Raw genomic sequence first — 13,983 nt, 5'->3', positions numbered from 1 at the left:
AAATGAAAACTATGAGTAAAAACACTGCAAAATAAACAAATAGCTGCAACAAAAACAAACTACAAAGCAACAATAGCAACAACAAAACCGCAACCACAAGTACCTGCAATAATAAAATAGTATAAAAACGAAAAAAGAAACAAAATACAGAATAGAAGAGTAACTAGTGATGATGATGAAGAGCTGCAAATCCCAAATCCTTGAGAACCCTATTTGCTAAGTGGGTCGAAAACTTCGCCAACCAATTGCCCATTTGTCCGGTTTTTTTGTAAATAATTTTATTAAATTAATAATACGAAAAGGCAAATTTGGCTTAAGCGTAGGGTGAAGTAATGAGGCCACTTTTCTGTGGGTTATCGCAAGGATTTCAGGATCTTGGCTCGAAAACAGACAAAAAAAAGATTTGCTTTAAACGAATAACATTTTTATTTTTTAATATTTTTTATGATTTATTCAAATTTAGGCCTCAAAATTTCATTCAACTGCTTTTCGGCTACACAAAATCTAAAAAACTAAATACAAATTCAATTCCGTATTCAGAAGTTTCTAAAGAAGTAAAAAAAACAATTGGTAAATTGGGTGCCTATAAGAAATATATAATTAAATGACTACTAGTAAAATTTTATAAACAAAGAAAAAAGTATATTTAAAGAAAAGAGAGAGAGAGAGAGAAAAGCAAATAGCAAAGAAAACGTAAAGTAAATATAATTATTTTTTAATTGAATAATTCTAGCCAAGTGTGAAAATATTAAGCAAAAACCACTCAAAAACGTTCTTAAAAACTTGACGGCAACAACAACAACAACAAACAGCAAACCGCAATAATTACAGCATATAAAAAACGAAATTCAAAATCAAAATTTTTGGCACACCTTTGGAAAACATTTTTCATACAAAATGAAATTCACCAAAAAAGCGAAATCCAACCAACAAAAATTCAAAATTCATTTTTTCGGCAATTATAATTTCGAAGGCTACATCAAGGGGCTAAAATCCCTAGAAAAAAGAAACCAGCTGTAAAATACTGAAAACAGAAGAGAAACATTTGTTGTAAGCGAAAAGAGAAGAAATGGAAATCTAAGGAAATTGCAATTGAAAATATTGAGAAAATCTGCCAAGGCGATAAAAAGCCTTGGATTGTAAATACATTTATTATTCACGCATATACTATATATGTGTGGCCTCAGTTGTATAATGATAAAGCCTAGATCTAATATATATATATATACATATATACATATGTATAATGTAAACATAAACTACTAAGCGCATATGTAGGAACACATTAGGCTCGCCAACAGAAAAGGTTTTATTTGATTAGAAGCTAACTGAATTTCAAACGAGAGAAACTGTCTTAATTTTAATACGTTTTCCGTTAGCAAGGCAATAGAAAACACAAAATAAGGGTGAACCAGAATCCATAGAACCGTAAAATAGCCAAAATGTTGAATATTAAACTACTTTTATTAACTGTTGAATCACCGAAACACACACACACACACACACACACGCTACACAAGTTAAAATAGGTATTTTAACCCATAGAAGATGCAGACTACCAATTGTCACCCCCGAAACCCAGTTTGTTCTGTGATATCGTTTTGAAGTTGCAAATGAATTCGTCGTTTAGTTCTTTTTCGATTCGTTTTATGAATAATTTGTCGAGCAGGAGAGAACAGAAGGCAAAAAAATATAGCAAGGCAACCAAGCAAACAAAACAATAGCAATATTAACCATTAAAGTCTGGCAATATTCGAAAACCAAACTACCTCTTCACACCCATATGCAGATTAACCCCTGTTCGCCGTTGTCCGCTTTTTGGGCACCACCCCCTCAACGTTCGCTGGAGTCTGAATTACATTTTATTTTTAAGTACGTTGTTGGGGCAGCCAAATCTGCGGTCTTTGGTTCAGGGCAAAACAAAAAAGCCATCAGTCAGTAATTCAATCCGTCAGTCAGTGAATCAATCAAACAATATACTACTATTTAGTAATCAGGGGTTATTTACGATTAACCATAATTTTTAATTGATAATTTTACTTCTAGTATATTTTAGCGCTTATGTTACCTTAGTTTTTCGTTTTGTCTTTACTATTATTATTAGAGTCTAATCAAACTCAGGAACTCATATACCTCAGGAAAAGAACCTACCTCTTTGTGTTTTTAAACTTGTTTGAACTATTTGTACTACTATTTTTATTATTATTATTATTATTACGATTATAATTTTTGGTTTGCATGGGACAAACAAACAAGCAAACAAAACGAAACGAAATGAAACACAAAACATATATATATTTTGTTGTAATCGAAGAGATGCTATCAAGGAAAGCTTTAGTTCTTAGTTCGATTATCGATTATCGCTTAGTTTACTATAGTGGCTAGCAATTATGTTTAGATGCAAAAGACACAATCACACATGAGCACACAATAGCAATAATAAATAGGAAAAACATAAACGAAACCAAGACCAGATCGAACTGCAATAGTAAACTGAACTACCTCAATTAGCCATAGACTGCGCAGTAACGAGATGAGCATGATATAAAAATCCTATTTGTTTTCCAGTTACCCACTTTAGTTTCCTCTTTTTTGTAAAATGGTGACACCCAGACAGACCTTGCAATTTCTTTATAGACCATAGACCTTTCTTCATGTATAGTAAATATGCGCTAAAACCAGAGCCCACGAAATTCAGATGAAAAATAAAAACTTTTAATGTAAATGAAAAAACAACTACTTTTGGTTAAACTCTAATTATACGAAAATATCCAAAACTTTTACTATGTATGTGTAGAGAGCAGATGTAGGCGATATTTATGACCAGGATTAAGATCATTTGTATACATCAATTTCGGCAAAGCAACTAAATGAGGCAAACCAACAAAAAAAAACAAAACAAAACAAATAAACAAACGTAACTCTTTATAATCTAACTATAAACAAAAATACAAAGAAATTATTTAAGGCTACAAAATTTACCCCAAAAAGGAATGAAAAATCCACAAAAAAATTAAAGAAACGATCCCAGTAAATGGTATACTTTTGCTTGAGCCAAGTCCAATGGCCAAACTAAAACAAGTTCTGAAGCAAAGAAAAAAATTTAAATTAAATTAAATTCAAAGCAAACCCTAAAAGGTTATAAAATTAAAAACAAAAAAAATCAACACGAGATGGAAAACATTTTGCTAAACGAAGAGAAACATTTTCTAAAAGAAACTTGCGTAAATAAGCAAACACTTTACGAAACAAACATTTTAGGCTTAAACTTTTGGCTAAAGAAAAAAAATTAAAATTATAACAAACATTAGGCACGAGCAAAACTCTTTGCATGTGCATCAATTATACATAAAAATTTTATTTAAAAAAACAAAAAAATGAAAAAGCAAAAATACTTTTATCTGTAATCAGATTTTAGGCCAAACTTTTCGACAAGCGGCGTAAAATAATTTCTTTGTAAAATATGTTTGCAAACAAAACAAATCGAAAGAAAAATCCCAGAGAGCGTAATTAACTTAATCTAAACGTAAAAAATAAACACAAATGTCGCCATTTTGCATTTAGAGCGTACAGTACAGTAAAGCACACAAAATAACGTCGACTAAAGAAAAGTCACGAAATCAAACAATTAATGTACATAAAATAAATTAAACGAAAATGAATTGTGTATTGTATATTCGTAATTTTTCAGTAATTTTTAGTTACCTTTTACCCCTCCTTGAGTTGTATAAATTAATTATTAAGAAAAGAAACCCATAAAACAAAATTGAAGCTGTAACAAGAATACAAATATATAATAAATGTAACGATATATAAATAATAGTGTGCACAGGTACAAAACAAAATTTAAGTTCAATTTAATGTGAAATTTAGTGCACCGAAACACACATTTTGTAAGAGCTCGATGTAATTTTTGTTATATATTTTTGTTAGTAATTGTTTTTCTATTAATATTTAGCGTGAAATGTCAAGAAGCAAAATAACACGAAAATGAAAATCAATGCCCCTCAACAAGCCAATTGTACTTACGATTACTTTTCTCTTTTAATATAATTTTGCGACAATAGAACCGATTCCCCTTAATCCCCTTATATGCTTACTTTACCTAAGTTATTTCAAATAACTATAAAATAAAAACAAATGGAGAAAAGGAGAAAAGGAGCACAAACCCCAGTTTAAGTTTAAGAGGCAAAATAATGTAACATATATTTTTGTATCATTTTTCGTTCTGTTCGACCACAACAAATTGGCTTGTTTGCACATTTTTTCTAATTTGTAACAATTATATGATAAAATCTAAATTTATAATATATACACACGTAAATGCTAAAAAACAAAATGCAACTAAATAAATGTTAAACCCCAGAAAAAAAAACACAAAACATCTCATAATTGGCAATTTTTATTGGTTAACCACTAAATTGAACACTAAACAAAATTCTTATCCCCTACAGTACTGACAACGTTTTTGGACCCGATTGATTTGATTTTGCCCCCGACGAACTTAGTGTCCCCCAAAAAACTAATAAATGTAACGAAAATATGTATACTAAAGTTTACGACTATCGAAAGTAATTTAAAAATGAAAAATATTGTGTTTAGGCCTAAGCAACTTAACAGTTCAGTTCAATACGAAATTTGGAGATATGAAAATGCAAATGCTTAATGAAATTAGTTGTACGACTATATATTCCCATCTCCTCTCAATGTGTAAATCAAGTTGTTGTAAGTTTGTCTATCACGATAAATCGAAGCAAGTACAAATTATATTTAATGTATGTGTGTATTTGTATACTTTTTTTTGTTATATTTCTTACACCCTTTGCTTTGTTTTCAATTTAAACTTTTCATTTTATTGTGTATAAAGTCACACTTAAAGACATACAAAAAAAAAACTTTTGGAACAATGACGAGTACAAAATTTCAGGTAAAACAAACAAAATTTAGCAGATAAATTAAAATTAATTAAATATATATAGCGACGAAGTATCGATGAAGAAGAAATCGTACAAATTTTTCGGCATAAAGTATAAAGTTAAAATTTTAAGGATAACTGTCTCGGTTTGAAAAAAGAGACAGTTGGTGTGACTTTTAAGAATTGATTGAAATTCAGTTTCATCCTCTTTATTTTACCCACATTTTTTGTTTATTTTAAATATCTAAACAGCAACAGAACTTGAATTACACATGATATTATCATTCGATTTACTTTGTTCTGAACTGAAGAGTTTTCGAATTACCCAAACGAAATTTTAACCATTTAAATTCAAAAGAAGACAACGGTCCACTTGAGAAGCAAATTCGATACGCATGCCAATGTGTATTGAAATGTACTTTACGTGAATATGATGTAAATGTAAATGTAAAAGAGGTTAAACATAAAAAGAAAATAGTTTTAAAAAAACGCAAATCCGTTTGGAGCAAACTCAGGGCATTATCAAGACTCACGACGATGTATACATGCATTTAATACAAACATAAAAACAAAAACTTTTTTCGATATGTATTACGATTAAAATAATAATAAACAAAAAAGGCATTCGAAAACGGATGTTATAATCATGCGAAACGATTATGAACAACTCAGGTATTAAATATTAAATGAAATATTTTTAAAAACTTATAACTAAATGAGAACGGCAGTCAAGTCAACATTTTCACAAGTTGTGCAATATTCTTAAAGTTTTCTAAATACGTAATAGTATTAATAATCTAATAATGCGATCATGGAAAGGATCAGTGAGTTGAGATGTTCATAAGCATGGAATGGGATTTAGATTGAGATCGAGATTGAGATTGAGGGGAAGATTGAGAAGTTAGGTGAGTTTTTGAAGCACATGAGGACTAAGCATGTTCTTACCTTACCACTCTTTTAAATATTTTTTAGTTCTACCACCCACACAAAATCAAGAACAACTACAACAAACAAACATACAGACATACACTTACAAAAACACACGCAACAACTACAACAAGAAAAAAAATAGTCAAATAAATAGCTAAATGAAAATGAGTTTATATAAAGAAGGAAAACATAAAACTGTGATTACATTTGATTGTCGAAGCGTTGATAAGCGAATGTTGCATAATTATTGAGCGAAAAAAAAACGAGAAATATGAAAATACGAAATACGATTGAAAAATGGAGTTATGTATTTATTATTATCTGAGAAACCGCTTTTGATTTCGATTAATTGGCACAATGTCTAAGAATGCGACAGAGCATAAGTAAATAAATATTTAATTAGCCGAAATATTAAACTTCAAAAGAACAAGTAAGAAATACAAATTATAATTATCTAAGTTATTCGAGATTAGTGAAACAACCTGCCCTTATTTTACAAATACACCTGTAACCGTTTACCCAGGCTAAATGAAACTAAAGCTGCGACAAAAATGGAAAACCTTCGATTTAGTTCACATTTCTCTGAACGATTTCTGTATGTAGTAGTGAACCTTAGTTAAAAATTAAAGTCTGAGATTTTACATTTATGTATATGGTCGAAGTATACACACCTACACGCGTATTCGAAGCGGAAATCTAAAACCAAAAGCGATTAATTAAGTTTACTGAACTACTTACTAAATAACGAAGCAAAAAACCCACACGCATATTTGGCTAAAGTTAATGTAAAAATTCAAAAAAGTCCAAGGATCGAGCACACTTTCGGAGCAGCCATATGATTTTTAAATATGTATGTATGTATATCTGAAGAATACGCAAGCGAAGCAGCTTAAAATATATTTTAAACATTAACTCGGATAAAAAATTTACGATTATGCCATACATTTTTGTGTAACATATTAAAAAAAACTACGAGTAAGCTAAAACCAACAGTCACAGAACACGAAATCGTAAACAAAAACCAAACGCATTGTAACAGAAACTCACAAAACACGGAATGGAAGTTGGGCAACCAGAATGGAATTAAGCATAAAAAGTATATGAACGAAACTAAATTCAATAAACTTGTTGCTAAAATATAATAAAAACAAAAATTTCGCTTGGTTTTATTTGGGGGAAAAAGGGCATTTTTAATTTAAAGTTTAACAGCACATAACAGGAAACATTTCTAAAAAAAAAACATTTGTAGGTTAAATAAATGGTTTATAACTTTGGGTCGATTTTTTGTAATTTTTTAAATTTAAAAAAACTGTCTTTTTCTAAAAAAGTGACAAAAAACCTGCAGTTCTAAATCCATAACTTTTCTTTCACGCATCCGATTTCCTTGATGTATATCTTTAAACTTTTGTGGCTTAAGCCTTTAAAAATTTGCATTTAAATTTTGTTGTTAAATATTGTACTTTTTATTTTTTGACATATCTTCTAATTAATTTCCGAAAAAAATCACTGTAAAAAAGGTACAAAAAGCCTGCACTTTTAATTCCATAACTTTTCTTGCAAACATCCGATTTCAAAATGGCATATCTTTGAGGTATTGGGGCTTCAGTCTCTACAATTCTGCATTAATAGATTGGTTTGTAATTTCGGGTCGATTTTTTGCCATTTTTATGATGTAACCCCTTTCTAAATCTCCGAAAACATCGTCTTTGCAGAAAAGTGACCAAAAACCTGCAGTTCTAAATCCATAACTTTTCTTTTACGCATCCGATTTCAAAGTTGTATATCTTTAAAGTCTTGTGGCTTAAGCCTCTAAAAAGTTGCATTTCAATTTTGTTTTAAAACTTTAATTTTGTAATATTTTGACATAACTTGTTAATTCATTTCCGAAAAAAGTCATGGTAAAAATGGAACCAAGAACCTGCAGTATTAATTCCATAAGTTTCCGATTTCAAAATGGCATATCTTTAAGGTATTGGGGCTTCAGTCTCTAAAACTATGCATATAAAACTTAGATTGTGATTTCGGCTTGATTTTTTGCCATTTTCATGATGGAACCCGTTTCTAAATTTTCGAGGGTATAAATATTAAGTATTTTGGTTTGAGTATCGGATAGATGACGGTATTTTTAATAATACATACAAGTTATTGTTAAGTATTTTCGCGTAACTGGTCACACCCGACCACCACAGCAGAAATATAAAAAATCCAATCTTAATAATAAAGAAAAGTGTCAATTTAGTGCAATTACTTGCAATAAAAACGTATTATTCTAGCTAAATTTAAGATCGGCCTGTCCCCACGAACTTAAAGTTGAGCTAAGAGAAGTGTACACTTGATCAAAAACAAAGGGAAAGCAAAAAAGTATCAAAATGGTGAGTAATACTAGTGTTAAATGGTAAGAAGAAAAAAAACAGGGCCAACAAACGGTGGATTTAAGTGGCTACCGCCCATTTCTCAAAGAATTAGTGTTTTTGTTGTGTTTAGAACTTGACAAAGAAGTGAATTTGCAAAGGGCGGTGACCTGAAAATAATGCCCATATATGGTAGTCCAATATTGCCGGGTGGCATTCCGAAATTGAGGGACTTTTTGGTCACATTCCTTATCGCCGCTGCTCAGTGACTCAATTTTTAAAGCCGTCTATTTGCAACTAACTCTTTTCAGTCTGAAATGCAAATGGATTGTGCGCTGGATCTGATGCGACGACTGCCGCCCCAGCAAATCGAGAAGAACCTGATTGATCTGATCGATTTGGCACCCGATCTCTGCGAGGATTTGCTCTCCTCCGTGGATCAACCACTTAAGATAGCCAAGGATAAGGAGCATGGCAAGGACTATCTGCTGTGTGATTACAATAGGGATGGTGATTCGTACAGATCGCCCTGGTCGAACTCCTACTATCCGCCGCTGGAGGATGGCCAAATGCCCTCGGAGCGGCTGAGAAAACTGGAGATCGAGGCCAACTATGCGTTCGATCAGTACAGGGACATGTACTACGAGGGTGGCGTGTCCTCCGTGTATCTATGGGATCTGGATCATGGATTTGCCGCTGTTATACTGATCAAGAAGGCGGGAGATGGCAGCAAGATGATCCGGGGCTGCTGGGATTCCATACATGTGGTGGAGGTGCAGGAGAAAACCACTGGCCGAACGGCCCACTACAAGCTAACGTCGACGGCCATGTTGTGGCTGCAGACCCACAAACAGGGTTCGGGGACCATGAACTTGGGCGGCAGCCTCACGCGGCAGCAGGAACAGGATGCAAATGTGAGTGAGTCGTCGCCGCACATAGCCAACATTGGCAAGATGGTCGAGGAGATGGAGAACAAGATCAGGAACACGCTGAACGAGATCTACTTTGGCAAGACCAAGGACATTGTCAACGGGCTGCGGAGCACACAGTCGCTGGCAGATCAACGCCAGCAGGCGGCCATGAAACAGGACCTGGCAGCGGCCATCCTGCGGCGCAATGTCAAGCCCGATTCGAACTGAGCAACTGGAGCGGCTGAGGGCTGAATAAACCACATAAAACCACATAAACCACCAGGCTGCGGGGGTGTCCTTCTATGCAAGACTGTCTCCTTAAAAGTGTTAAATACCAAGTGAATTGTAATATTATCTAAATGGAATATATATCATTTCCATAATATTCAAAACAATTCCCTACTATTTCACACTCTTTTTCATAGAGTATATAGAGTATAAACACCTCTTAGCCTGGTCCACGAAAAAAACGCAGACTACAAAATATTAAATACGCATTTCTAGGCAGTAAATTTGTTACATGAAACGAAATGAAAATTGTTACACCACAACAAAAAACAATACTAATGTAAATTTGTCCCCCCACACACACACACATATTGTTGCTAATCTAGAGTCGCGCTCTGCATCCAAAAAATACATAGTTCAGCCTAAAATGCCAACTTCGCCGCCCCGCAAGACAGTATCCATAAGTATTTGTATCTTATTTGTAATAACCGAAGTCGAGGCATTTCAGTTTCATATTCTTAATTTCTCCGCGAATAAAATATATTGTGTTTCTTAATTGTGACTTTGTGTATTGCGTGTGTGTGTTTGTGTACTCTAACCAGTAAGAGCTCGAAGCAAACAAAACATTAACTGAAATCGCTTTGTGATTGTATTATCTGAGGAAATGCACATTACCTTCTCTTCTTTACTTAATACTTTTTTTTTAAATAAAAAATTTGGAAAAAGAGAAATTTTATACAAAGAGAAAACTAATAAATATTGAATTATTACTTTTGCTGTTTTAATTGGGGGGGAATTACACATATTTAGCTTTCTGTAGAAGATAAGATACGAACTCTTTTATCTCGTTTAATGGGAAAAACTTGTCTTGACAAATCAAACAAAAAGATATGGATATTGGTTCATGGCTACCTTTAAGATACGATTGCATTTATTTATGAAAATCTTAAACCGCTTTGATTAAAAATATATTTAAATACGTTGAGGTGTGTGTGTGTGTGTGTCGCCAGTGATTGTGTGCTTACTTAGACAATTACTTTTTAATCATTTTAGTTATCAGCAAGTAGTTGAAGTTAAAGATTTTTCGCTTTTTATCATAGTTATTACATAATACTCATACATTTATATAGATAGTTTCAGTTTTTTTTTCTTTCTTGTGTGTGTTACCAACTATATACAATGAGGCGACAACAGTTTACTCGCTCATACACAAATAAGCCAGTGTACTTATGGGATCAACAATAGAATCGAAGTCGAAGTTTATAAATTAAGCTTTACGGTTCGTCGCGTAGTTTTATCTACAACTTAGGCTAGGTGTTATGAATAAGTTAGGTTTATTTAGAGGGGGGAGGACGTGCGCGTAGAAGGAACTACAAGTACGTACATTATTTTACACGGGTTCTCAGAAGGCGTGGCCGGACAAAAACTGTGTCTCGAAAATTTGGAAGATCTGTGTCTATGTCAGCGCAGCGCGGCAATTTTTCCGTCCAGCAGCAGTAAAAGTTTCCCTCTCCTCGATGGCGAATAGAATAAAAAAAAATACATAGCTTTGCTGCTGGCGATGGTGACACGCAGATGTGTGAATGTGCAAAAATATGCGTAGAAAGTCTCTTCGGTCCAGCGAATGTCACAGCTTATTGCATTTTCGAAACCTCAAACTTGGTGTTGATGATTTCCTCGTCCGAGTCTAGGATAGGCAAAGCCGAATCCCCCATCGAGGAGGGTATGTTCTCCTCCACCCAGCGCAGGTCATCCTCCTCGTTGTTCGTGGCATTTCGCGAGTTGGTCGACGTCTTTGGCGTTCCATTTTGGCCGCGCATTTTCACACCATACGCATCGGCCACAAACTGATCCTCTTCGTCTGTGAAATAGGTCTCAATTAGTTAATGTTTACAGGTTACTTTCCATCTCTAGCCATACCCTCATCGTCTTCATCCTCTGGATTATCCAGCAATGGCGTGAAAGCATAGCGCTGATTGTTATTCGTGGGTCGCCATAGTATCATAATCACCAGCAGCAGCACCGAAAACAGAATGTGCCAGAAGCCAGTATCGATCCAAATGTCACGCCAGCCCTAAATGAAGCGTGAAATCGTTAAAACTGAGCTCGCAGCTCCATCTTCATCCATAGTCAACTCACAGGCGTACAGTTCTCGATCCTACGCAAACGCAAAGCAAAGAGCATGAAGATGACGGAAGCGATAACAGCAAAGATCAGCGTGTTGGTAAAGTGCCTATACAGCGATAGCTTGACCATGTTCCTGAAATGTGTATATTATGTTAGAGCAATGAGAATGGAGTATAAACTATTGATTTAGTCACCTCCTTAGTCTGAGTGTGCGAGTGGTTTGCACCAACGAGGTAAAGATCCACCAGCAGATTCCTGTGTCTAGAACAGCCAATGGAATGCTGGCCACCAGCAGCTCACTGCGATCGGTCTTCACATTGGTAATACGCAAATAACTTTCCACGCAGGCCAGCACAAAGTAGAGGGTACCAATGCCCACCACCCGATGCAACATGGGTCCCAAACGGGGTCTGAAAAAGATGGAATAGATTACAAATTGTATGACTGTGTGGTTTCCCTATTTTTACTTAGGCTATTTGCTCTAGGAAAGGTGATGACTACTATAACACTGGCTTACAAAATTAAGTCGACATCTATCGCTGACCGAAATCGATCAAGTACAAATGGAGATAACAAATCAAATAGTTATGAAAACAGGACAAATATTTTATAGACTTCATTTTGTAGGCCAGTGTAATCAGAATTTCTAAGAAACACTAGCTAGTCGTTCATTATCAACTATTACAACTATTTGAATTAATTAACTAGGAACGAGTTCTTGTTGATAAATCTGTTGCTTGCTCCACTCACTTGACAATTCCAAAGCCGAGACTCATGATGATGACCAGCATCCTGGCCAGCGTGCGCTTGGCACAGGACACAAATTCGGCAACTAGTTCGGCATGCTGCACGGCAACTCCTTTGTTCGTCAGCGTTTGATACTCGGCATAGAAGAAGGCCTTTTCAAGCATGCCCAGCAGAATGACGCCACCAATCCAGAACTGAATTCTCAGCAGATCCCGCCATTGGGCGAAGGAAACAAACAGCCAAATGATGCCAAATATCACATAAACAATGCACATGATTAAATAGAACTGGGGAGGCAAACAAAAATACATTTTGTATAAACAATGTGAGCACTTTGGAACAACTCATCCACATACCGGCAGAAATGGCCAATCTATGGCCGAGATATAGCCGTGTGGACCCAGGAATTGGAGGTGAACTACGGCAGTGATCTGGGCGACTGGCCCCACTGCGATGATCACCTCAATCTCGTAGATGCCATCCTCCTTCACGCTCGCAATCGGGTTTGTTGTGGGCTGAAAGGAAATGGGAGTGTTTATTTATTACCGCGTGGCAAGCATTTTTGCTTCCCTAAATAAAATAAAACTACTTTAAGTGCCCGAAAAAGCGATAAGTCGCCTAAGAGTTACTAACAACATATTAAAATTATGTGCTTATAGTTATTTAAAAGTAATCATCATTTGTTCAAATGCCTCTTTTTTATTATTGCAGAAATCCTAACGGAAGACTTTTTAATATGCTTTACTTCTTTTTAAAGTACCCTCTTTATATGACCATAAGTGATCGGAAGTATACCAAGATATCCTTAAAACCGGTATGCCCTACTTCTGTTTAGAGTACCCTGTTTTTGGAGAAACGATAAGCTGTGACTGATAAGGCAGAAAGCTGAAATGTTTTGGCTTGTTTGGATTGGTAGTTGATGTCTAGCAGTTTTCGCGCTGATTCATTTGGAATTTACCGAAAGTGGGTGTTTGTTCTCCAGCATGGGATGTTTGGGTTCCGGCGTTCCGGTAGCCACTCCTCCTTCAACCGGTTTATCCTTATCCATTGCCAGGACAATGAGTCCATTGCAGGGATATGTTTTGGTGACCTCGGTAATGACATTATTGATGCTGCTGTTATGCTGCAGAGCACTATCTTTGGAGATTGTCTGAAGCTGTTTCAGAACAACAGAACAGAAAAAAGAAGGTTATAAGCTGAGATTTGGAGGTATAGAAATAGGGTACCCACACGGCGATCATCGTAGATGCAGGGGTGCTCCGTCAGCCGGAAGGTTACAGTTAGATTGGTCTCCACATGGGACTTGCAGCCCTTGACTGGAAACATTGGATGTGGATGTGGATGTGGAAAGGTGTGATTAACCAAGGTGCATTCGTCACGCGTTTTCGGCCCCTACCATGCTAATAATACTCACTTTGAGCGTAGATTTTCGTATTGGCCAAAAGCGGACGCTGTTCCCGAATGCTGGGAAAGTCCTGGAAGGATAAAACAACTCAATTATGCCACATTACTTTCCAGTTGCTACAATATATTCCCATGTTCTTACCGTTGTCACCGGGACTTCCACAATGCCCGGATCTGATTTTCCGGCCGTTGTATCTGGGCCAAAAAGTAGCGCCAACGCAACTAACAATATCGTTGCCGTTCCCTGCATTTTGTAGACTTCGAAATCGAGCGAATACTACGTGTTTTATGTGCGTACAATGGATCGTAGAGTAAATACAAATACAAATATTTTCCTCTTCTATTCGGCTGGCTATGTCAAGTGTGACCG

The 13,983-nt window shown here is 35.2% G+C and overlaps 2 protein-coding genes across 2 annotated transcripts; one reads left to right on the top strand and one right to left on the bottom strand.

The window, feature by feature from the left end:
• Positions 1–8,006: 8,006 nt before the first annotated feature.
• LOC108147969 (F-actin-capping protein subunit beta) lies at positions 8,007–10,105 on the top strand. The gene is made up of 2 exons (XM_017274768.2): positions 8,007–8,217; positions 8,508–10,105. Exons 1-2 carry the CDS (start codon positions 8,215–8,217, stop codon positions 9,333–9,335), a joined length of 831 nt encoding a protein of 276 aa, XP_017130257.1. The 5' UTR covers positions 8,007–8,214; the 3' UTR covers positions 9,336–10,105.
• Positions 10,106–10,232: 127 nt separating this feature from the next.
• Positions 10,233–13,981, bottom strand: LOC108147968 (transmembrane protein 87A). The gene is made up of 10 exons (XM_017274767.2): positions 13,756–13,981; positions 13,624–13,684; positions 13,440–13,525; positions 13,168–13,365; positions 12,566–12,724; positions 12,213–12,496; positions 11,657–11,872; positions 11,475–11,595; positions 11,256–11,409; positions 10,233–11,196 (listed from the first exon to the last, which is right to left on the bottom strand). Exons 1-10 carry the CDS (start codon positions 13,861–13,863, stop codon positions 10,970–10,972), a joined length of 1,614 nt encoding a protein of 537 aa, XP_017130256.1. The 5' UTR covers positions 13,864–13,981; the 3' UTR covers positions 10,233–10,969.
• Between the last annotated feature and the right edge of the window lie 2 nt (positions 13,982–13,983).

The sequence above is a fragment of the Drosophila elegans genome, unplaced genomic scaffold, assembly GCF_018152505.1.
Source record: "Drosophila elegans isolate 14027-0461.03 unplaced genomic scaffold, ASM1815250v1 contig_814, whole genome shotgun sequence".
NCBI classification, from domain to species: Eukaryota; Metazoa; Arthropoda; class Insecta; order Diptera; family Drosophilidae; genus Drosophila; species Drosophila elegans.
This window is presented reverse-complemented; position numbering and strand designations above follow the sequence as displayed.